Here is a 26,293-nt window from a genome sequence, read left to right on the forward strand (position 1 = left end):
CAGATACAGTCTTTGCAGGAAGCACTGTCTGGGTGAGGCAAGAAGTAATGGCTAAACAACTCTCTTGCCTGTTCTCACACACATGCACAGAACATGCTCTGTCATAAACATCTTTCTTGTATTCTATAAGACCACTTTCTAGTCCAGAAAACAGCCTTGTTTCTTCCTTCCTTGCAAATAATTGACCTGAGGGGAGTTCATTCCTTCATATGAAAAGGAAATGAGCACAGTAATTACTTAAAAGTGCTGCCAGAAGAAAAATGAAAAGAGACAGGGAAAAACAAGTGACAAGGAGCCATGAGAAATTGATAGTGAAATTCGAACCAATTTAAGAAAACAATCACTAAAATAATAGCGAAAATTAATTGTCTAAGGAGAAATAGTAAGACAATAGTAAATGGTGAATCATAATCTGACAGAACTCAAGAAAGAAAAGAAAGAAAGAAAATCAGCAATGAAAGGCCACATTGGAAGCAAAAGGGAGAATTAACATTGTTAAAAACTTAGGGAGGGACATGATGGCAGGATTGTGAAAGTTGAGCAATGTGAAGTGAATTTGAAAGGAGATGAAACAAATGCTTAATTATAGTTCTGGAAATAGGAATCAACATTAGAACAGAAAAAGATTCAAACACAAAACTTGCCACAGAGAAGAGAAATCTTGATTCTACAGATAGAAGGGGCACATAATGAAGAAAAATTAATATATAGTCATTAACATCATTATATAACCTAGTTTTTTAGAAATTGGATTTCACATATAAGGAATATGTTCTTTGTTCATTCCCTTTAAAAAAATCAACTTACCTGTAGGGGAGTGCCAGGTGGGGGAAGGATCAGATATTGTCAAGGAAGTATTTAGCATTGCAGAACAGTGGTACAAATCCTGCAGGTCATCAAAGGATATAAAGTATGACCTCAAAGCCAGTCTATAAGTTGACAACCATTTTTGAACAATGCAGGAACTCAAGGTAAATATTGCCATAAGTTCTAAGGAGAAGATAAATATCAGCTATCCAGTAAAGGAACAAGGATGCTACAGCAAAAAGATTGGCAGAGAACATAGTTGGAATAAGACTGAAAGAGCAATGAGATTTATATTACAGAATGCAATAGAACTATAACAAGGTAGAAATAACTAATAAAAGGATTGGAAGAGGAGGGAAGCAGAAGGTAGTATATATTTGCTGGTTTTCTCATTTTTTTTTTCCTAAGCTGGATAACTAAAGGCATACAAAGTTTAGACATCAAGTAATAGAAGTGTTAATGTATTTAAAGGAATAAAGATAAACATTTGAAGGATTAAATATAGTATTTTTGACCAAACTCAAACAGTAGAGATGAAGTAAGAAGAAGTAGAACTATACTAAATTTCTTGTTCTAAAGAAATAATCAGGTGGGACCAGAGATCAAAGAACAAAAATTTTTATAATGGATTTCTTTACACTTGCCAAAAATTGAAAATGTACATGAGATTTTTATAAAAACTGACCATATCCTGCATCACAAAAGCAAGAGAGAGCTGTTGTGGAGATGATGTTCCTTGACCAAAAACCTTCTCTGTGTTTTCTATTTAAGTGGTTTTTAGTATGTTCAGTAGTAGCATGGGCATTGCCTAGGGACTTGTCAGAAATGTAAATTCAGAGGCCTCACCCCGGATCTACTGAATCAGAAACCCTGGAGGAGATGCCCCCCAATGTCTGTTGGTTTTTGTAGATATCCCATTTATGGTTTTTGTTATTTTCAATTGTAAAGATGACATGATAAACACTTATTCTTTCAAGTTTGGTCTCATATCTGATTGTTTTTTTATGGTATCAAAGACTGTTCTGCTGACTTTTAGATAACTTTTTTTGGTAAATGAAGGGGGAAAATTAAAAAATAGGTTTTTTAATTTTTATAATTTTTTTTTGTTCACAGAAAACAAGAGTCTCTTCTTACTCAAAAAGATGAAACCAACCGGGTTGCTTTCAAAAGACAACCAAATGAGCACTGCAGACTAATGAGTAGGATCAATAAGAACGTGATTTTGGCGCTTTTAACTTTGACAAGTTCTGCATTTCTGCTGTTTCAGTTGTACTACTATAAGCACTATTTATCAGCAAAGGTATTTTTTTTCCTCCTTTCTCACCATTAGACTTCATTTTAGCTTCCCTTTCTAGCACATAAAATCATCACAGTTTTTCAAATCCTTGCAGAAATATTTCTTTGATATTCTCATCTTTGTAGGTGACACAGGTTTGTGGTTAAATGTTATTGTAATGCCACACTGAAGGTCACAGGTGCCATGTTTCAGTGATACTGAAATTTTCTGATATGTGAAAATTGTTACTCTTCCAAACAGATCGTCCTTCATGGAAAGAATTCAGTGATAAAAATTTTGATGAAATATTAGAATTAGTTTTAATACAACGTGTATTTTATTTTTTAACTTTTATTGAAGCATAGTTGATATACAATGCTGTGATAATTTCTGCTGTACAGCACTGTGATTCAGTTATATATATGCACACATCTGTTCTTTTTCAGATTCTTTCCCCATAGAGATCATCACAGAATAGTGGGTAGAGTTCCCTGTGCTATACAGCAGTTCCCCTTTGGCCAATCATTCCGTATACCCCAGTGTGCATATGACAGTCCCAAACCCTCAGTCCATCCCTCCCCTCAACCTGTCCGCACTGGTAACCGTAAGTTTGTTTTCAAAGTCTACAGGTCTATTTCTGTTCTGCAAATAAGTATTTGTCTTAGTATGAAATATGAGTTAGATATTTAATTTATAGTTTTACCCAAATGGTTAACTAGTTGTCCCAATATCACTTATTGAATAACTTCATTAATTTAAAAATCCCATCTTAATTATATTAAATTCAGATAAGTAACTATATGGCATAGTTGTTAAGAGCCTGAGCTTTTTTTTTCTTTTGTTAGTTTGTCATTGAAATATGTTGATTTACAGTATTATATTTGTTTTAGGAGTACAACATAGTGATTCAGTATTTTTATAGATTGTACTCCATTTAAAGTTATTATAAAATATTTGCTATATTCCTTGTGCTGTATAATGTATCCTGTAGCTTATTTATTTTATACACAGTAGTTTGTGATTCTTAATCTCCTACCCCATCATGCCTTTCGCTTTCCCTTCTCCCCACTGCTAACCACTAGTTTTTTCTCTATATCTATGAGTCTATTTCTGTTTTGTTATATTCATTCGTTTTATTTTTTAGATTCCACAAATAAATGAAATCATATGGTATTCATCTTTCTCTCTCTGACTTATTTCACTAAGCATAATACCCTCTAGGTCCACTTGTGTTGTTGCAAATAGCAGAATTTCATTCTTTTTATGGATGAGTAATATTCCAGTGTGTATATGGTATATACACACATATACCATATCCTCTTTTTCCATTCATTGTTGATAGACACCGAGGTTCCATGTCTTGGCTATTATAAATAGTGCTGCTGTGAACATGGGATGCATGTATCTTTTCAAATAACTGTTTTCATTTCTTGGGATATATAGCCAGGATTGGACTTCCTGAATCATATGGAAATATCCCTTGGTGTTTAAATGTTGTGGTCTAAATTGCAGAGCTTGTGAAGAGAGACCAATTCTGGTTCTACTTAATTACTCAGTACGTCTTTCCTCCTTCCTTTGCTCCAATTAACAAACCATTATGAAGCATCTTGCTGGTTATCAAGCACTATGCTAGGCACTGGTGATATACATACTGTTTGGACTGTCCCTGCCCTTGAGTTTGCATTTTAGTGGGGAAATGAATCTACTGTTTAGGAACTTGGAGCACATTTCATTTTTAGGATGAGGGTATTCTTACTCTCTTCAAAATCCATCTGTCTACTTCATATATGAAGAACACAGTCGGGGAATAAAAAAATTTCTTTGGATCTTCTTTGAGCTTCAAACATTCTTCCTCTTGTCTCTAGCCCATCAGATATTCTTTCTCCTTTGACTTTCAAAGTGTTTTGGGACTTAGATGAAAACACATAATGTTTTTTTCCTTCTGATTCTGTAGATCTGAATGTTTTTTAAAATATACTCTATAAAAAATAATATTTGAGGTGTTCCCTTCATGGCTCAGTGGTTAACAAACCTGACTAGGATCCATGAGGATGTGGGTTTGATCCCTGGCCTCGCTTAGTGGGTTAAGGATCCAGCATTGCCATGAGCTGTGGTATAGGTTGCAGATGCAGCTTGGATCCCGTATTGCTGTGGCTGTGGTGTAGGCTGGCAGCTACAGCTTCAATTTGACCCCTAGGCTGGAAATCTCCATATGCTGTGGGTGCAGCCCTAAAATAGCAGAAAAAAAAAAATTGCAAGTATGATGTATGTTAGGAAAAGTCTGGGTACTGGAGCTCTCTGTCCAACAGAAATAATAATACCTACTTTGCAGGATGGTTCTGTGAGATAGATGAGAATATATAATTCATATATGGAAGTGTCAGACGTGGGGAGTTCCCACTGTGGCATAGCAAATTAAGGATACAGCATTGTCTCTGAGGTGGTACAGGTTCCATCCCTAGCACAGTGGGTTAAGGATCTGGGATTGCTGCAGCTGTGGTATAGGTCGCAGCTGCAGCTTGGAGTCAACCCGTGGCCTGGGAACTTCCATATGCCACAGCTGTGACTAAAAAAAAAATCTGCTCAGTGGGTTATTATAGTTTCTTATTACTTTGCCAAGGTCTGCAAACACTAACTCAGTGTGTGGAAATAAGTTGAAGTTAGGGATATGGACCTATATGAATAAACACTCATTCCAAAGAGATAGCAAAGAGTTTACTGTTCATTGGTGGAAATTAATTGGTTCAGAAAAGTTGACCGTATATTCCTGTTTGATGATTAGGTTTAGCAGTCTGTCAGTGTTTTCCATCTTGGGTAGTTGTATTATATAATTGTAGAATTCCTAGCTCATGACTATATGAAAATAGATATTTAGGTAATGCTTTTTAATGATTATGAGGCAGTTATACAGGCTGACTCTCATTCTACCCTAAATGTAATATTGCATGCCAGGCTTTGAATTTACTACGGTTTTTTTGTTTTTGTTTTGTTTTTTTTTTTTGGTTATCTTCCTAGAATGGAGCTAGTTTATCAAAACACAAAGGAAGCCGAGTTGGATTTGATGGCACACAGTGGGTATGTAATCAACAAATCCCTTAATTATTATGTTCATTTAAGTTCGTTCATTTATATACCTAATAAGTGTTTATTGAATGATAACAATGATAATAGCTACCTTGGTGGGAAATTGGAGTAGGTGATGGAGGGGGAGGGGCAGACCCTGTGCGAAGTGCTTCTCTTGCAGTATCTCATTTAGTCCAAATGCCAGCTTTAAGAGGTCAGTGCATATGGTTATCCTCCATTCATTTAAAAATACTAAAATTAGTTAGCTAATAAGCGGCTGAGTACAGATTCTAACTGCTTGCCTCCAAAATCCTCATTCACTGAGCTATGATGCTTTCCCCAAATGAATAAATATGTGAATGAGAATTGAACCAAGAATAAGGGTAAATATTGATTAGGAGTAAAAATCTATTCAATACGTTTCTTTTTTAAGATAGAGAAAACTAGCAACATGTGCAATAACTCCTGTTTCAGAGCCTGTATATTTATAAAATATATTTTCTTACTTTTTTTCTAATCAAATTTAGAATGAAAAACAAAGCTAAAAAGTGATATTTATGCTGTTAGTATACAGAGTGGATACGATTAGATTTTTTTTTTTTTTTTTTTTGTCTTTTGTATTTTAGGGCCCACCTCCGGCATATGGAAGTTCCAGGTCTGGGGTGAATCAGAGCTATAGCTACTGGCCTACACCACAGCTGCATCAACACAGGATCTAAGCCGCATCTGCCACCTACACCACAGCTCACGGCAATGCCGAATCCTTAACCCACTGAGCAAGGCCAGGGATCGAACCCACATCCTCATGGATCCTAGTCAGGTTCATGAGGCTCAGTTTAACCACTGAGCCATGATGGGAACTCCCGACTGACAAGATATTTTTGTGGATGCACTTCAATCTTGACTTCACTTTAACCAGAGATATGAAAGGCTTTAGACTGGAAGTAGGCTTTCAAATCACCAGACAGCTAAAAAGTAGTGATGATTTTAGGTCATTGCTGATGCCAGTTGGATTTGAACTGTTGTTTAAAAGGTAAAGTCTGGGATATCCTATATCAGGCTCTTCAATTATCAAGTCTAGAAGTATGTGTTAACTTTTAATCTGTTAAAAGCAGATGTTTTGCTCTGTGAATTCAGGGTAGTCTGGGGAGGAAAGGGAAGCCTTGTCTTCTTCACTCAGAATATGACCTTTGAGGTGGAAGAAAATAACATTTTTTAAAAGGGTTTGCTTCTAAGATAAATGAGCCAAAAATTACAGTGCAGCTTACAACGTTCAGTAAATTCTCTGTTAATTACATTGCATGGTACTGAAAAACACTCTTTGTAATATTTGCAAAATCACAGGGAAGGTAGAAAGTACTAAAATACTTGTAATATCTTAGAAGAATTGAAAGGTCAATAAATGTGATACTGAGCCCCAATAAAATCCTGGAATGAGTTATTAAACAGATGATTTGAGAAGCTTTAGGAAAGAAAATGATTATTAGGAACTAGCCTTTCACTAAGAATATGTCCTATAGAAGAAGGCTGTTGCAGTCTTGCTGTATCCTTTTTTTGACAAAATCTTTTTCTTTCTCATAAACAAAATGAACTACTGAAGTCCTGATGATAGGGTCATGTTGACTTACAATTAATTGGATTTAGAGTCAGTTGGACCTCTGTGTCCAAGGAGCATTGATGATGGCACTGATGAGAAACCAGAAGGCATATTTGGAAGGCGAGTTATAGAATCTCTCCTTGAGCCTACCCTAATCTATATATATATATTAATAATCACAATGAAGCTGTAAATGTATTTACCATGTTTGTATTTAACATCAGGCTGAAAGAAATTCATTCGACAGATATTTATTAAGCCTTTTATATGTACTAGAGTCTGTCACCTCATCATCTTTCTTCCAAAACTGTTTCTTTCTCCTTTTTTCGGTGTAAAGCACAGAAAGTAATAGCCATAAAAGAAAAAAAAAATCATGAATTACATTATTGAAGTTTAAAACTTTTGCTCATTGAAAGCCACCATTGAGAAAATGAGTAGACATGCCACAGACTAGAAAATATTTGCAAAACATGTATCTGACAAAAGGTTGGTATTAAGGATAAATGAACTCCTACAACTCAATAATAGGCCTTTTTGTTTATATTACTTATCAAATTGAAGAAGTATCTTATTCCTGGTTTGCTAAGAGGTTTTTAGTCTTGAATAACTATTGAATTTTGTCAAATATTTTTTTTGTATTGAAATTATCATGGAGTTTTTCCCCTTTATGCTGTTGATATGGTGAATTTGATTGATTGATTTTCAAATGTCTTTCATTCCTAGGATAAACCCTACTTAGGATATTTCCTTTTTTTTAAACTATGGGAATTGATTTTTTTTAGTTTCTTATTAAGCATTAGTGCATCTATATTCATAGGAGATAATGGTGTATAGTTGTCTTTTTGTAATGTCTTAGGTTTTGCTATTAAGATTACACTGGCCTCATAAAATGAGTTAGGAAGCATTTCCTCTTGCTCAATTTTTCTGAAAGAATTTTTACAATTGGTATTATTTCTTGAATCTGTGATAGAATTCACCAGTGAACCATCTGAGCCTAGAGGGTTTTTTTTGTTCTTATTGTTTTGCTGGTAGATTTATATATATAACAAATTCACTTTTGTTAATAGGTATAGGGCAATTCAGATTTCCTGTTTCATCTTGTGGTAATTTTGTTAATTGTGTTTTTAAAGAAATTTGTCCATTTCATCCAAGTTATTGAATTTAGGGGCATAAAGTTGTTTATCCTAAAATTTTAGGGAGTTTCCATGGTGGCTCACGATGTGGTTTCCATGGTGGTGAGCTAGTGAACCCGACTAGCATCTATGAGGACATGGATTTGATCCCTGGCATCTCTCAGTGTGTTAAGGACCCGGCATTGCCATGAGCTGTGGTGTAGGTTGCAGATCCAGCTCGGATCCCACGTTGCTATGGCTCTGGCATAGGCCAGCAGCTACAGTTCCGATCGGACCCTTAGACTGGGGACCTCCATATGCTGTGGGTGCGGCCTAGAAAGACAAAAAGACCAATAAATAAATAAATTTTAACTTATTTGTCTCTTCCATTAATAAATAATAAACTTCTCTAAAACAGAGATTATTATATTCTTGGTATTTGCTGAATACTCTACAGTAAAAACAAGAATAAGAGACTGATTCCTACCTTAATCTCATTTTTTCTATTTTTATAGTTCTTGATATTCTTATCTATTTACTTATACCTTATATGTTTTTAGATTCTTTCAGATTTTGTGAATAAGAATTTATCCTTAATTCCATGAAACATCTATTTTGATGGGCGCACATCCCTTTGCAGTCATTACCGCTTCTGTTAAAGTAGGCTTTTAATAAAAAATGTATACAATAATGTATACCAGTTATTCTATTTATCTTGGCTTCTTTTAGGTATTATTTACTCCTAAGTGTGCTTATTCTGTTTCCATTCTAATTTTGAAATTTATTTTTTTTGGTACTCTACTTACCACTCAGCAGAATTATGTTTCCAAATATTACAGTATTATTAGAAAATCAAACTATATATAGGAATGGTAAATCAGGCAGTGTGCTTTAGTTTGTCTTTTGCTTGGCAAGATTATTAAGCAGTATTTCAAATATGAAGAAAAGTAGCATATATAGTTAGTTTCAAAAAGTTTGACATGACTGATTCCTAAAAACTGAAATAGCTGATGTTTGCTGCCCTACTTTTGCTTAAAAAGGGAATAATTTGTAAGCCCAAAGTTCTCGTCTTATATAGTGCTTACTAACTATGAAGATTTTCTTATCCTTTTGTTATATAGTTAGTTAGTAGCTTATTGTTCTGTACTTTATGTTGAATATATTTTTCCATATTATTTTTTACCTTGTAAATATTTTTTCGTCCTTCTCAGTATACTGTACTTCTTGAGAACAGAGATGGTGTATTGTTTATTTGTAGGGTTTTTTTTTTTTTTAGCAAAATAATAAGCATGGTATCTACTGAGTAAGGACTATATTCTTATAAAATTAATGAATAAAAAGTTAACACGATAGATTGTTGTATTGGTTTAGAAGAATTAAGGGAATTCTTTTCCTTTCAAACAGCGTGCAGTTAAAAAATTTATTATGCTAACGTCTAGTCAAAATGTACCTGTGTTCCTTATTGATCCTTTGATTCTGGAGTTGATTGATAAAAGCTTTGAACAAGTCAAGAATGTTTCTCATGGCTCCACTTCAGAATGCAAGTTTTTCTGTGTTCCAAGAGACTTTACTGCATTTGCACTACAGTATCACCTATGGAAGAATGAGGTAAGATGGTTTGCTTTTGGTTACTGGGGTATGTCTTTTACAAAATTAGTATGGGATTAAAACATCTTAAAACTTTCATGAAGATTTTTATATATCATATCAGGAATGTTTTCAGCTCTAAATGATGAACATAGTAGTGGCTTAAGCAAATAGGAGATTTATTTTTCTTGTATAGGAAGAGATTAAAAGGCTATTGGCTGTTGGTATTAGTTGAGTGGTCCACTGATGTCATCATTTGCTTGCTTGCTTGCTTGCTTTTTGCTTTTTAGGGCTGCACTAGTGGCATAGGGAAGTTCCAGGCTAGGGGTCTAATAGGAGCTACAGCTGCTGGCCTACACCACAGCCACAGCAACTTGGGATCCAGGCTATGTCTGTGACCTATGCCACAGCTCATGGCAATGCCAGATCCTTAACCCACAGTGAGGCCAGGGATCTAACCCGCCTTCTCATGGATTCTAGTCGAGTTCATTAACTGCTGAGCCACAAAGGGAACTCTGCTATCTTCAGTTCTCTCATCATTACAAGATAGTTGTCATAGCTTCAAGGAATGCAGGCACGGAGTTGAGAGGAAAGGATAGTGACACTATCCATCCTTTGAAGGAAAAATGTTCTCAGGAGCTTCTGGTAAACTGCTGATAGCTTACTGTCCAGAACTATATTCATATGTCTCCTTATTGTGAAGGAGGCTAAAAAAAACAGGTATTTAGAATTCTCATCAGTATAGGCAGGCAGGTAGGAAGGGATTCAGTGATGAATTTTCAGTATCTGCCATGTAAGGTATACATGAGGGTACTGCTTATCTACAGTAGCGTCCTTTCAAGTTGGTAAGTGTACTGCTCTTGTTTCATATTTGAGTGGAGCACTTCTTAGATATATCCAAGAATTCAAACATCTGTTTCTATCCTGCCTAAATGGTTACAAGGCAAAAGTCAGATGCTAGTCCAAAAAAAAATCTCAACTAAACATACTAAAAATTTGCTTACTTTTTCTTTCTTTCTTTTTTTTTTTGTCTTGTCTTTTTAGGGCTACACCTGTGGCATATGGAGATTCCCAGGCTAAGGGTCAAATTGGAGCTGTAGCTGCCGGTCTACACTACAGCCACAGCAATGAGGGATGAGAGCCGTGTCTGCAACCTACACCACAACTCATGGCAATGTCAGACCCTTAACCCATGGAGCAAGGCCATGGAGCAAACTCACATCCTCATGGATACTGGTCAGGTTTGTTAATGGCTGAGCCATGATGGGAATAAGAAAAATTGGCATTATATTAAATGAACTGCATTGTTTAGTTAGCCGCCTGTGATAGTTGTACACCAGCCCTGCAGTGGATCTGTTTTAGTGTTGACCCCTGATAGGCAGGGCTTATGTTCCAGGTTGGTGGTATGATCTAGCAAAGCACTATAAGCTGCATGTTTCCTTGATTGCCCAGATTCCTGTGGGCCTTAAGAGAATAAGTTTTGACTTGTTTCTAGCCTGTGGTTCTTCCCAGGCAGTGATGCACGTGATGAAACAGATAACATGTATATATAACATGATGTTTGTTTACTTGTTTTTTCTTATGTCTATTTTATATTTTGAAAATACAAACATGGAAAAGTTAGGACATGGCATTTTTAATTTAATTTTTATTTTTAATAAAAATAATACTAGTCCTAAGTTAAAAAAATCAGAAGGTAATAACAAAGCTCATAATGAAAAAATCAGCATCTGACTCATCTCGCCTTCATCTCTTATTCCCACTCTTAGAGCCAAGCACTTTCAGCTCTCTTTACCTTGTTTATCTTCTCATTTATAAAATGAAATATTTAAAAAAGACCAAAAAAAGAAATATTTATGCTTCTATTTTAAAATATTTCATATTTAGATTATGAATTATGAGAATTTATCTGTTAATCTATTTTGTCTCATACACATACGCACACACTATCTTCCCATTATCAAAAGTGTAGTTAAATCAGTACTCAGTGTCTACCCAATATTGAGCATACAATCACATGAATGCCGCCTAATTTACTCTGTTTTCCTTTTCTTATATGAATCCTTTATTCTCCTTTTTTTCTCTGCTAGTTTTCTGTGAATTTATTAATGACCTATGTATGGATTCTGCAACAGAAACATAAAACTCTCAATAGAATCTAATACACCAGATAATTTCTCAGTTCTTTTTTCCGTCCCAGAGTTCTCGGTCTTTCTGCCCGAGTACAGTCTGATCTCTGCGAATATAGTTCTGTAACTCCTCTTCTCAGCATTTTAGGAATTCTCTTCTGAGAAAGGGTGAAGGTGGAGGTTGAAACCTTGCCTATCTGCAAATGTTTCTTTTACCTGCATATTTGATCCCTAATTTGGCCTATGTAGTAATTAGTTTCCGCTGTATAACAATTGCCGCAAAATTTAGTGGTTTAAACAACCATTTCTATAGCTTATGACTCTGTGACTTAGCAATTTGGGTAGAATTCAGCTGGGCAGTTCTTCTGATCTCAGCTAAGTTCACTTCTGCAGCTTCTGGTCAGCTAGGCAGCTGTGCTTCTTTAGGAGGGCTGGCTGTCAGATGGAACAGTGGAGATGCCTGGACTATCTAGGCTAGTCTAGTCTAACCCAAGAAAACAAAAGTATGCAAGGTCTCTTTACATTGTTAAAACACTAAGATTTCTCATTCAGAAACATGAAATATGTCTCCTTTAATTCAGGTGTCCTTTGGTGTTCTTTAATAGAATATTCTAATTTTTCTTACAGACTTTATTCATCTTTGTAAGATTTATTTCTTGCTACCTTATAGTTTTTTTCTTTTAAAGGCACATTTATTCAGCGTCATGATCAGACTATTACATTTAGCAATCAACAGCATAGGTGAAAAAAAAATTTTTACATTAAGACCCTTTGTTGGAATGCTTTACACTTTCCACAGAACAGAAACTAAAATAACCTGTTATACAATTATTCACAAATACAGACCTCGAGTTTTTTTGCATACACATGAGTATTTTCTAAAACATGTCTTCTTTGTAGTAGCTAGGCCCTGCCACCACTGTGCTTGGCTGAATTCATAAATCTCTTGTAACCTGTAGCTTCCCTGTCACTTCTCTGGTTCTCCTCTCCTGCTAAGCTTTCTTTCCTGGCAGTAATAATTAAAACCTTCTCCCACTGCCATAGCTACTGCAGCTGCTGGAACTGCCATAGCCACCTTGGTTTCATGGTTTGGCAAAGTATTGGCCTCCACCACCTCAGGGGCCAGAACTTCTTCCTCCAAAATTTCCTACTTTCGTGGGTCCAGAATTTGAAGATTGACTGTTGTAATTGCCAAAATCATCGTAGCTTCCACCACCTCCAGCATTGCTTCCATCATTACCAAATCCATTAGAGCCATCCCCACTGCCAGAATATCCACCACCACCACGACTACCACCAAAGCCACCTTGACCACTGAAGTTTTCCCCACGACCAAAGCTGTCATTTCCACCAAAACCACCTCCACGACCACCACCAAAGTTTCCAGAACCACTTCGACCTCTTTGGCTGGATGAAGCATTAGACATCTCTTTCTTGGATAGAGCTTTCCTCACTTCATAGTTGTGGCCATTCACAGTGTGGTATTTCTGGATGACAGTCACAGAGTCATGGTTATTGAAGGTTACAAAAGCAAAACCTCTTTTTTTTTTTGCCACTGCCTTGGTCAGTCATGATTCCAATCACTTCAATTTTCCCATACTGTTCAAAATACTCTCTTAGATGATGTTCTTCAGTGTCTTCTTTAATGCCACCAACAAAAATCTTTTTCACAGTTAAGTGGGCACCAGGTCTTTGAGAATCTTCTCTTGAGACAGCCCTCCTTGGTTCCACAACTCTTCCATCCACCTTGTGTGGCCTTGTATTCATGGCTGTGTCCACCTCCTCCACAGTGGTGTACGTGACAAACCTGAAGCCTCTGGAGCGCTTGGTGTTTGGGTCCCTCCTTACCACACAGTCTGTGAGCGTTCCCCATTGCTCAGAATGGCTCCTCAGTCTCTCATCGGTTGTTTCAAAGCTCAAACCTCCGAGGAAGACCTTCCGCAACTGTTCGGGCTCTTTGGGAGACTCTGATTTAGACATGATGGTAGTGGGGAGGAGAATGTAACGATGCTTACTTGGCGGCGTCCGGGAGCAGAAAGGAGTAAACTATCAAGTCTTGCTACCTTAGAGTTTTGTATGTTTATGGTGGGAATTAATGTGGATACTTTCCCTTTTCTTTTTCCAGTTCATTACTGTAGATGAATTAGAATGCTGTTGTCTTTTGTATGTTGCTGTTATTTTCCAGTAACTACTGAACTGCTGACTCTGTAGATAAACTCCAATAGTTTCTCTCTCCTCCCTCAATCCCTACCTCCTTTTCTTCCCTCTTTTTCATTTTCTCTTTCTCTCTTTGAATACAGGTCATTTTATGCAGTGCAGGAAAAGGCAATTTGGTCTCTTCCTTTCCAACTCTTACACTCAATTTATTTTTCTTGTCTTATTGGTTTAGGTAGGACCTCAGGATAATGCTGAGTAAGAGTGTCTTTCTTTCTGAGCTTTAAAAAAAAAAAAAAAAAAAAAAAAGTCTTTTTTCTCTCTACTTTTCTCTCTCTCTCTCTCTTTTTTTTTTTTTTTAAATCTCTCCTTTACGGGTATTTGGTTTGGGGTATGGTTATTTTTTTGTCTATTTTTTATAATACAAGTTTTCTACAGTGTTTCTTGATCTTTGTCCCTATTTAAGAATGAGACACCGAAAACCAGTTGGAAGCATTCTGTTATGTCAGGCCTCATTAACTGGGGCACTTCACTGTAGGGTAATAAGAGTATGCCTGCTTTAAAATAATATGAGTATGAGTGATAATAGCAATCATGAATTGGAATTAAGACTTGCCAGGATTTTTCTATGATTAAATAAGCCTCACCCCATCATACATCTCAGTTTCAATGACTGTGTCATCACCTTGGTCATTTGTGAAGGTTTCTAGATTATCTGTTCTTTGAAGTCAAAGACCTACTGAACCTCTTGTCTTGTGGTGCGATATTTCCCCATTGCATAGATGCTCAGTAGATTAAAGTGAATTGGGAGTGGCTGAGAATGGTGCTGACCCCACTGTCAGTCCACATTGAGCTGTCCAATCCTCTGATGGAGCAGTGTGATTTGACAAGACTTAACAACTTTTAGTGGGCAAAAGATGTTCTTAGTCCTTTGGTGCTGGCCTAGCAAGCGGCCCATAAACAGTTGTCTATTCTATGCACTATTAAATCTTTGCTCTTTGAATAAAACTTTAAACAACTGGGCAATTTTAAAAAAGGGTAGGTCAGCTTTTTTAATGCAGAGACTCCTAAATCTCAGTATTTGTAGGTCACTCCTATTAAACTATTTGAGTTCCTCATAGAAAAAGCCTATAAGGCTTATAAACCTTTTTAATGAGTATTTTGGTGTTCCTTTATTTTTGCCAAATGAAGTTTATAGAAATTATAATTTACCTACATACATAATCTCCCAATTCAGTGTAATCCTGCAACTATAATATAAAGTAGAAATAAAGGAAATGTATACTTCATTGTGTAAATGCCCAGGCATGACTACACTGGAAGATGTAATGAGGTAATTCAGATGCTGACACTTAACTGTCAGTAGGATTGTTGAATGTGATAGCTTCAAATATAGACTCTATTATGAATGAAAGTGCTGTTAGTAATGTACTTTCCAAAACACTAAACAAGTTTCCAACAACAGAAAAGTAAAATTGTCTGTCTTTTAACATGGCAGTTGTATTCCTGGGAAATAGAGGCTCACATAATTATAATTAGGTTTTTCACCATGTGATTATCTGAAAGAACATTTAAAATTATGCAGGACACAGGATAGATCTTTATATTTTGGCTTGTAGAAGGTCTAGCGTCCCTGACCTAGTCCTCTAAATACTAGTTGGGTCCTCAAACATGATGGTAACCAAAAATATTCTCCATGAATTTCTAAAATGTCTCTCTGATATAGTACCACTTGGCTTGAGAACCAGTACTTTAGAAGAAAGAAAATATGCCACAGCTGGCAAAACCTATGCCTTCCAATTGCCAGTGGAAGAAGCAAAAAGTCAGCAGTACCCAGAATAAGCACACAAATGTATCATTTTATACATTTGACATCATAGAGAGCCCTTGGATAGTCCTCCCTAAACCGAATTAGTTAGTTCACCAGACGTAAGTACTACTTAATTTACATGTGATTTTTCTTAATGCCATTACCATAAAATGAGAAAACCACTTCTAAGAATTTTCTTTCATCTTGTACAGTAGATTCCTTCTTTGAACCAGCCACTCTTACCCTCAGTCAGTACTTTCCACCTCCTAGGTTTATGAAAAAGAGCAATCCTAGAGTTGATAAATCTAGTATAAGAAGAGTCAAAGTGAAATTGTATTAGCCAGGGTAAGTTACATTAGTTGGTACTTAAAAACAACCCTAAAATCTCATTAACTTAATGCAAAAAAAAAAAAAAAAGGAGTAATTGTCTTTGAACGGAATCCAGTATGGGTATTCTTGGTCAAGGATATTCCTGGATGACTTTCCCTTAAGCAGTAACTTAGGGATGCAGGCCATTTCATTTGTGTGGCTTTCTCATCTGGGAGTTTTTTTTTTTTTGCCTCTCTACATGCAGGTGCAAGAGGGAAAGCAGGGAAGAGCTTATGAGATATTGCAAGGTCAGGCCTGGGAATGGTATCTGATTCTTCCGTCCACATTCCTTTGACCAAAACACAACTTAGCTCTATCCAGAAAGGAGAAGAGTTGTTATTAGTACGTAGCAGTTAGCGTTCTCTACTAGAATGACCACTTTCTCTCATTTAACAATATAAACAGCAACAACAACAGGTATCTATTAAGCACCTGCTGGGTACTAGCCACTCTGTTGATTCCTATGGTTGAGGAATTTGCAGTCTATTAATGGAGTATAAACAGTAAAAAACAAACAAAAAAAAATGTACAGTCAGTACTATGGTAAAGGTTTTTGTGTGTTATGAGAGCATAAAAGAGGATACAGCTAATTATGATGACAATACACAAAGACAGTAAGTGATGTGAATAAAGTATTCTTGAAAAAAGATGTGGTATATATACACAATGGAATACTACTCAGCCATAAAAAAAGAATGACATAATGCCATTTGCAGCAACATGGATGGAACTAGAGAATCTCATCCTGAGTGAAATGAGCCAGAAAGAAAAAGACAAATACCATATGTTATCACTTATAACTAGAATCTAATATCCAGCACAAATGAACATCTCCTCAGAAAAGAAAATCATGGACTTGGAGAAGAGACTTGTGGCTGCCTGATGGGAGGGGGAGGGAGTGGGAGGGATCAGGAGCTTGGGCTTATCAGACACAACTTAGAATAGAGTTACAAGGAGATCCTACTGAATAGCATGGAGAACTTTGTCTAGATACTCATGTTGCAGCAGAAGAAATGGTGGCGGAAAAATGTAATGTATACATGTAAGGATAACCTGACCCCCTTGCTGTACAGTGGGAAAATTAAAAAAAAAATTATAAAAAAAAGAAAAAAGAAAAATGTTTGTGAATTCTATGGCTCATAAGACAGACTTTCAGATGCAGTTCCATCCTTTAATAACTTTAATGTCTGGCATTGCTCCTTAGAACTTTATTTTCCTTAATTATAGATTAGGCATAACGTTTTCCTTGTGGAGCTCACATAGTTTCTGTGCACATGAGATGAGATAATGAATGTAAATGAGTTTTGTGCGAATTACATAAGTGTAGACTAGAGAGTTGTATAGTAGAGTGGAAAGAACCTTGTATTTGGTTGAATAAGACCAAACCTTGTATTTGGTTGAATAAGACCAAAGCTGGCAGTGGCTTTGCCTCTTATTAACTTTGTTTCTTTAGACTTCTTGTGAGTCTGTTTCTTTATCTATAGTGTCTGTGCTACCTACCCATAGGAGAGATGTCGTATGTAAGTGCAATAATGTTTATAAAAGTTCCTTGGAAACTGTATATTTCTATGCAAATGTAAGGAATTCTGAATAATTAGTATTGTTTAATTACCTTTAACACTGGTTGTTGAGAGATTAGGATTAAAAATCTACCACATAGATTAATCATTTTACGTGAGATTTGTACTGTAACTAATGATGTTGGAAAGTACACTTTGTTTTGAAATATATTTCAGTCCATTTTCCTTTTTTTTGGTCTTTTGTCTTTTGAGGGCCGGACCTATGGCATATGGAGGTTCACAGGCTAGGGGTCTAATTGGAGCTGTTGCTGCCGGCCTACGCCAGTCACAGCAACATGGCATCCGAGCCGCATGTGACCTACACACAGCTCACAGCAATGCCAGATCCTTAACCCAGTGATCGAGGCCAGGGATTGAACCCACAACCTCTTAGTTCCCAGTCAGATTCGTTTCCACTGTGCCACGATGAGAACACCCATTTTCCTTTAAAAAAAATTTTTTTTTTATTATGGTTGATTTACCCAATATATTTTCTAATGATTTGCACTTGGGCTTCCATTTTAGTAGCTGTTTAAGGTGTTGGGATACAACTAAAAGATAAAAACACTGCTTTTTTGAAGCCACTTCTGAAGGTCAATAGTTAAATTGAGAATTACCGTTTCATTTTTTTTTTTTTTTTTCTTTTTAGGCCCTCACTCTCGGCCCTCACCCCAGGCTAGGGGTCCAATCGGAGCTACAGCTGCTGGCCTACACCATAGGCACAGCAATGCCAGATCTGAGCCATGTCTGTGACCTACATAACAGCTCATGGCAATGCCCTATCCTAACCCACTAATCGAGGCCAGGGATCGAACCCGCACCCTCATGGTTCCTAGTTGGATTCGTTTCCGCTGTGCCATGTTAGGAACTCCACAAGTTTCATTTTTTAAGTCCTATCCTTACATTAATGTTTACTTTGTAGATACTAACCAGAAGATACTACAATGAGTGAGAATTCTAATTCCAAGGGAAAAAATTAGTATTCATTGTCATGAAGAGAGTCTCTGAACATGTCTTCCATACTGTGTGGTTTCTCTTTTCAGAACTTCCCTACTCTTCTCCCTATACTCATTTTCAAATCTTAGGGCAAAGAACAGATTAGCGCAAAAATATATGACTTAATTTGGCATAAGAATCACTTTAGTTTTGCTCCCAGCATTTGGTTTTAAATATTCAAGCTCAATGTTTCTTTGGTTTTAGGAAGGCTGGTTTCGGATAGCTGAAAATATGGGATTTCAGTGTCTAAAGATTGAGAGCAAAGACCCCCGGCTAGATGGGATAGACTCACTTTCTGGAACTGAAATCCCCCTGCACTACATCTGCAAATTGGCCAGTCATGCCATCCACTTGGTGGTCTTTTATGAGAGGAGTGGCAACTACCTCTGGCATGGCCATCTACGGCTCAAAGGACACATTGACAAGAAGTTTGTTCCTTTTCGAAAGTTACAGTTTGGGCGTTATCCTGGAGCTTTTGACAGGTAAATTAAGGTTCAAGAGGGTTGAAACCTACATTGTCCAGTGGTGAATTCTTACTCTTTTTTTTTTTTTTAACTTTTTTTATATTTAATAATTAAATCTAAAATAAATCAGTTTTGAAATATAAACATTCAACAGGCAATAGGAGGAAACTCATGCACATGGGCCTTGGGAAATATGTATTCAGAATGTTTATAGCAACATTGTTCTTAATGCCCCAAACAAAATGTTGTATATTCACACACTGAAAAATCATAGGGCAGAGAAACAAAGGAACTCAGAACTTGTGCTCTGTGTAACAACAGTGATGAATCTTGCCATGTTGAGTGATAGAAATGAGGCATAAAAGAATACATCTTTTATGATTATGAAGAGTTCAAATGCAGGCTAAAGTATATTCACAGGTATGTATTGAAAATTGGCCAGAAGATACAAACGTCCAATTATTAAAAGAGAAGTTCTGAGGATATAATGTATACATTATGATGACTATAGTTAACACTTGTATATTTGACATTTACTAAGAGAGTAGATCCTAAAAAATGGTATCTAAAGTAATCGAAGGAAATGTGCTTGATGTTTAGCTGTTTTTCTTATGTTGTATATTTTGAAGAAGCTGACAGTATTCTGGGTTAAGTCCTTATAATAAATTTTAACTTTTGTTTTCAGGCCAGAGTTACAACAGATTACTGTTGATGGATTAGAAGTTCTTATTCCAAAAAATCCAATGCACTTTCTAGAAGAAGTACCACACTCTAGTTTATTGAGTGTAGGTATAAAGAAGCTCGAGCATTCTTTCAGGTTAGAGATAACCAAATACTATACTATTTAAATTGAAGTGTGTTTGTTTTTAATATTTCTGGGGAGGGAGAATGAAGGGACTTAATAGAAAATAGGTAAGAAAACATCTTTTCTGATTTGTCTATTTTCTTCTAGATTGTTTTAATTTTTTTCTAAGTCAATTAAACATTAACCTTAAGAAACAATTTCTTGGGAGTTCCCTTTGTGGTTCAGTGGTAACGAACCCGACTAGGATCCATAAGGACGCAGGTTCGATCCCTGGCCTCGCTCAGTGGATTAAGGATCTGGCATTGCTGTGAGCTGCAGCAAAGGTTGCAGACGTGGCTTAGATCTGACATGGGTGTGGCTGTGGCCTACAGCTGCAGCTCCAATTTAACCCCTAGCCTGGGAACTTCCATATGCCACAAGTTCAGCAGAAAGAAATATGGAAAGAAAGAAAGAAAGAAAGAAGGAAAGAAGGGAGGAAGGAAGGAAGGAAGGAAGGAAACGATTTCTTCCCTAGTGAATGGTTTGCTATTGATGGAGACCTTGTTCTATTTCTGCTTCCATGAGGATAGCCCATAAACTTCATAAAGACCGTGCATTCTGTTCTTGAAGCACTCCAAGCAGGATGAAGCCATGTCAAAGATGGACCTTGTGGATTTAGAAAAGATTTCATGGAAAGCATAGTTTTTCTTGAAAGGTTGATTGTACATATGATTTTTTTGTGTTTACGAAGGTTTTTGAAGATAAATGCTACACAAAGACCAAGTGCTTTTGATCTTTACTTTATTCTGCTGTTCTAGCTTTCAATTCAATAAACATTTATTAAAAGCTGGCTTCCTAGGAACTCTTCTGACCCTGGGGATATAAAGATGATTTTAAAGGACATGAAAGTTCATCTTTAAGAGATGACATGAAACAGAGATACAGTGAAAATAGATTTACAGTGGAGCTTTGATACCCTAATTTTTCCACTTCCCCTTTATTTTCTGGAGTTCCCTTCCAAGAAAGCTGTATGCACAAGGATACAAGCGGAATGAAAAAATGAAATATGAACTACTTTTTTTTTTTTTTTTTTTGGCTACAACCATGGCGTTCAGAAATTCCCAGGTGAGGGATCGAACCCATGCCATAGCAGCGATCCGAGCTGCTGTGGTGGCATTGCTGGATCCTTAACTCGATGAGCCACCGGGGATCTCCTGAAGTACCAGTCATTCCTGGCCAAATGTCTAACGGCCACAAATGCAAGTTTTCTTCTGGTGGGCTGTATTGACACCTAGGACCTAGACCTGATAGCCCAGGTAGGCCTTCCTAGCTATGTTCCCTTAAATCTGTAGTTGTGTGACAGTCAGCCCTATGGGTGAAAGGCTAGAAAACTGCATGTGTGGCTGGGCCAGCACTAGTAGATGAGTGCTGCCTATCATATGCCCACTACAGAGTAGCAGGAAGCAGAAGAGATACAGTCTGTGCTTGAATTGATCATTCACTCTTCCTGCCTTAAGAGAATTTGTTCTGGTTGCTACCTCTGTCTTAGCAATTATCACAGTTAATGTGAATGTCTGACTTGTTGCCCTATAGATTATGTGATTTTCCTGATGGCAGGCGTCTTATTTTACTTACCTCTCTAGCCCCAATATCTAGCCTAGTACCTGGCAAAAAGGAAACATAATGATCGGAAAATGCATGGATAATGAGATGCTCACCCAAATCAAATGATTTTTCTCAGAACACTTCTGAGGGCTACTCTGTTATCTAGCAAGTATTTGCCCAGTCTCATTTGTTGATCTTCTTGGGGAGGCAGTGTTAAATGTAAAATGTTTCAAAATATTGAGAAATCATGAGCATAATTTTTAATCATTTTTATTTTTTATTATTTTTTTTTCTTTTAGGGCCACACCTGCAACATATGGAAGTTCCCAGGCTAAGGGCTGAATAGGAGCTATAGCTGCCAGCCTACGTCACAGCCACAGCAACATGGGATCCTAGCCACGTCTATGACATACACCACAACTTGCGGCAATACTGGATCCTAACCCACTGAGCAAGGCCAGGGATCGAACCCTCATCCTCATGGATCCTAGTCAGATTCATTAACTGCTGAGCCATGAAGGGAACTCCTGATCATATTTTTAAATTACATATTTTCACTTTTGCTTTTGAAATTTTAAGGACAAGCATTCAGTAAGTGTTTAAATAAACAACATGGATGTCATATACTCAGAGGGCTTATCAGATTATTATAGCCTCATACTTTTGGTGTTTAAATTACCATCACAGTAGTTCCCACTGTGGCACAGCAGATTAAGGATCCAGTGTTATCTCTGTGACAGCTGTGGGTCGGATTTGATCCCTGGTCCTGGAACTTCCATATGTGGCCAAAAAACAAAATAAAGTACCACCACATAGCAAGGTTTTAAAGCTGTCCAGAGTCTTTATGGTCATAACAGGATCAAATAGAACTTTATATTCTTTCTCTTTTTTTTTTTTTTTTTTTTTTTTTTGTCTTTTTAGGGCTGCTCCCACGGCATATGAAGGTTCCCAGGCTAGGGGTCGAATCGGAGCTGTAGCCGCTGGCCTTTGCCAGAGCCAGAGCAATGCCAGATCTGAGCCACATCTGCGACCTATACCACAGCTCAAGGCAACGCTGGATCCTTAACCCCACTGAGCAAGGCCAGGGATTGAACCAACAACCCCATGGTTCCTACTTGGATTCGTTAACCACTGAGCCATGATGGGAACTCCTATATTCATTCTTTATTGTATTATTTGTATCCTTTGCTTGCAGTAAGACGGATTCGTGATCACTAATTTGTTTTTCATTTCTGCTAATATATCATGATTACTGATATAGAGTACCTAATGGGATTGATGACCTTTTTTATCCTTATTTTCATAAATGTTTCATTCCTCATTATTTCTTATGTTAGAACCAAGAGGGTTGGTTTTCAAATTAAAGCGAACATATATAACTTTGAACACTTGATGGCGACAAACAGTCGTAAATTCAATGGCTGGTATAAAACAAGCAATGAACTAATTTACTAGATCTCATAAAGCAGCCTCCTAACTTTCTTTTTTTTAATATTTTTTGGAACATTTCAGACTTTCAGAAAAGTTAACAAGTACAATACATGTAATTTTTTTCTCCATTTGGGAGTAAGTTGTTGACATATGCCCCAGAACCTCAAATGATTTAGTGTTTCTTAAAAACAAGAAGCACTCCTACATGTCTAAATACAGAAATCAGGAAATTTATTATAAATATTATTACTATTTAATCCCCATTCAAGTTTTGCTAATTACCCCACTAATAACCTTTATAATAATAAAATAATTCAGTTCGGAATCACATTGTATTTAGTTTTTCTGTCTCCTTCTAGTTTCCCTCCATCTGGAACAGTTTCACAATCCTTTTATAACTTTTATGACTTTGATATTTCTGAAGATTACAAGCCTGATATTTTGTCAGTATTCCCTCATTAGGTTTTGTATGGTTCTTAAGGTTATACACCTTTAGTAGGAATAACACAAAAGTGACATTCTACTCTTCTTATTTCATCCTGTAAGTTACTGCATGATTTTGGTTTATCCTGTTATTTGTACATCAGTATGAACTCATGGTTTCCTGTTTTCTTCAATGACTTAGAATTCACTATTTTCACAATTTATTTTAATCCTCAAACTGTTCCATATTTGCCAATGGGAACCCCTTCACATGGCTTCTGTGTCATTTTGACATGTCTCCATCATCTTTTGAGTACTTCCTTGCTTTTTAGCTCAGAATATTCTAGGTCCATCTTGTAATTTTCCTGCTACAACCTTGGAATCAGCTCTTTCTCCAAATTCTTCTTTTTAGAAGCCAAACCTGGATTCCAGGTGTGCTCATTGCTATTTGGGTTTTGCTGCCTGCAGACCCTCTCAGTGACAGGAATAGAGTGTGTATGTGTGTGTGTATTTATTTCCTATCTATCTATCAAGATCCATGAATCCATATTGATATCTTCAGTGTAATTAATTTATATTTCAGTTAAACATCATAGGGTTCACTTCCATGTATGTGACTTCCTTCTCAAACAGTGAGAAAACTGATCCTGATTACCCTTGATATATTTACTTATTTGTTAGTCTCCCATCATTTCTGCTGACTTCTCCTTTATGGATGCTGCCCCCATCCTGCTTGGGTATTGCTCTCCCCCACTGGGCCACTCCCACATACAGACACACTTCTTAGCCTGCTCAGGCCCTGGCTTTCCACGCTGGACATCCCTCCATGTGGACGCTCTCATCACCTGCTTAGGCTCCAATACCCATGCTAGGCCCCCACTGAACGTTTTCTTGCTCTTTCTCACATAATGGCTCTGGTTTAGAGGATACAGGATCCGAGGAGAACAGAGGGGAAGTGCCCTCCTGACTGACTCTATTTACTTTAACTACTTGCTTAATCTGTCAGGAAGTTTAGAACTAGGGTAATACACATTATCCTAAATTTTGTTTCATCAGTAGCCATCAAAAAATAATTGATGAGCTCCAGTATGTTGAGTTTCAGTGAAAAACTAGAGGGGAATGTGGAAATACCTGAACACCTGGCCCAGGAACATCTAGAAAACTATATTCATATCCTCTTTCTTCTGCTAAGTTCCTCTAAGACCTGGGACAAATTTCTGAGCCTTAGTTTTCTCATCTCTGAAATGAATGAGCACTTATTATCACTTTATTATTTTCAACCTACATTTTGGGGAAAGTTTGCCTGAACAGGAAAGATCAAATGGACGTGATATTTAAATTAGGATTTAGTCTTTTTTTAGAGGCATGAGAGACATTTTTATTTTTATTTTTTGGCTGCGTCCATGGTACCTCCTGGGCCAGGGATTGAACCCATGCTACAGCAGTAACAAGCCAAGTTCTTAACTGCTAGACCACTGGGGAACTCCTAGATGAGAAATTTTTAAATGAAAAAAATATATATAACTATAGTTTTTAAAGTCCATAATAGATATATATATAAGGTGTATAGATACATATATGTTTATACTTTAAATTGTACTTAGAATTGAAATGAAATTTTTAGGAGTGTCACGTTAAAGGTATGTCAGAGGTGGGAGTATGTACATGCAGGGGCAGCCTCGGACATAACTATCAGAGTAATGTTTTTGTAGAATACAAGATTTTCATTTCTGATATATGATCCTTTTAGTTACTCTGTGAAATAGGCAAGGATTTACCATCAACTGATAAGAAAACCAGGGTTCCAAGATATAAGTTCTGGGTCTCCAAACTCCTAGCTCCAGACTTTTCCCTCTACAACAGGGATTTTTCATTCCATGCATCTCTCATTCTAGTCATATGTTCTAAGATAAGTTGTGGTTCGGAGGATATTTTCCTGTTGAAGGGATTTCTTATACATTATATATTCTGGAGAGTGTAACATCTTCAGGAATCTCTTCTTTCCTAGGGATACTTTTTGCTTGAGATACATGGTCCTTCTGGGAACTATGTTTCCTCCTGCTGTATTGTAGAAGAATGCCAGGATGTTTTAGGATATTGTGGACATGGGAGGGGCTTAGTCAATCATTTATTCATTTACCCATTTATTGATAAGTGTTGCTCACATATTTTATGCCAGAAACTGTTGTTTTTTGTGTGTTTGCTTTGGGTTTTTTTTTTTTTTTTTTTTTTTTTTGGCTGTATCCGTGGCATGCAGAAATTCTGGCAGGGCCAGGGATCAAACCTGTGCCACAGCTGTGACATGAGCAACAGCAGTGACAACACCGGATCCTTAACCCACTTTGCCACCAAAGGAACTCTCAGGCACCATTTAAAATTTGTACATACCATGACAGAGAGATTCAGTACCTGCTCTCATGAAACATCTTTATATCCTAGTGGAGGAAAATATAAATAGAATCAACAATTAGAATTAAATATGATAAGGAGGATGGGCAAATCCACCTGAAGGGATTAAGAAATATAAACTTCTAGCTGTAAGATGAATAAATCATTGGGGATGCAATGTACAGAATAGGGAAGAATGTAATATTGAAATATCCAAATGGTGACAGACAAGAGTTATGGTAATATTTTGTAAAGTATGAAAATATTGAATCACTGTTGTATACCTGAAACTAATATAATATTGTACATCAGTTACAATTCAATTTTTTATAAAAGGCTGGAGTTCCTGTTGTGGCCCAGCAGGTTGAGAAACCAACACTGTCTCTGAGGATGCAGGTTTGATCCCTGGTCTCACACAGTGGGTTAAGGTTCCAGTGTTGATGCAAGCTGCAGCAGAGGTCACCGTTGCAACTTGGATGCGGGGTGGCCATGGCTGTGGTGCAGGCCTGCAGTTGCAGCTCTGATTCAGCTCCTAGCTGGGAACTTCCATATGCCACAGTGTCACTGTTAAAGAAAAGGGAAAAAAAGGCTTTGATCTTTTGTTCCAGAACAACAACAACAACAAAAGAGTTAAATATAAGAGTTATAATAAAGGTATATATAGGTGGTTAACTGTTGTGGGCTTATTGAACAGATGATTTCATCTGTTTGTCTATATCACGTACCAACCATAATTTCT

General features: G+C 36.8%; 2 protein-coding genes across 2 annotated transcripts in view; one reads left to right on the plus strand and one right to left on the minus strand.

The window, feature by feature from the left end:
• The window catches only part of FKTN (fukutin), a 64,264-nt gene that overhangs the window by 12,404 nt on the left and 25,567 nt on the right, over window positions 1-26,293 (plus strand). Inside the window, 6 exon segments of the mRNA XM_013993732.2 lie at window positions 1,921-2,107; window positions 5,099-5,158; window positions 9,260-9,463; window positions 18,664-18,941; window positions 19,609-19,694; window positions 19,697-19,740. Of these exon segments, the coding sequence (XP_013849186.2) occupies window positions 2,003-2,107; window positions 5,099-5,158; window positions 9,260-9,463; window positions 18,664-18,941; window positions 19,609-19,694; window positions 19,697-19,740 (777 nt within the window). The 5' untranslated portion in view covers window positions 1,921-2,002.
• Window positions 12,254-14,037, minus strand: LOC100522117 (heterogeneous nuclear ribonucleoprotein A1-like). Its single transcript, XM_021067088.1, is given in 2 exon segments — window positions 12,254-13,118; window positions 13,120-14,037. Coding segments are annotated over 2 exon segments (864 nt in total). The 5' UTR covers window positions 13,552-14,037; the 3' UTR covers window positions 12,254-12,686.

Source organism: Sus scrofa, chromosome 1 (genome assembly GCF_000003025.6).
Source record: "Sus scrofa isolate TJ Tabasco breed Duroc chromosome 1, Sscrofa11.1, whole genome shotgun sequence".
NCBI classification, from domain to species: domain Eukaryota; kingdom Metazoa; phylum Chordata; class Mammalia; order Artiodactyla; family Suidae; genus Sus; species Sus scrofa.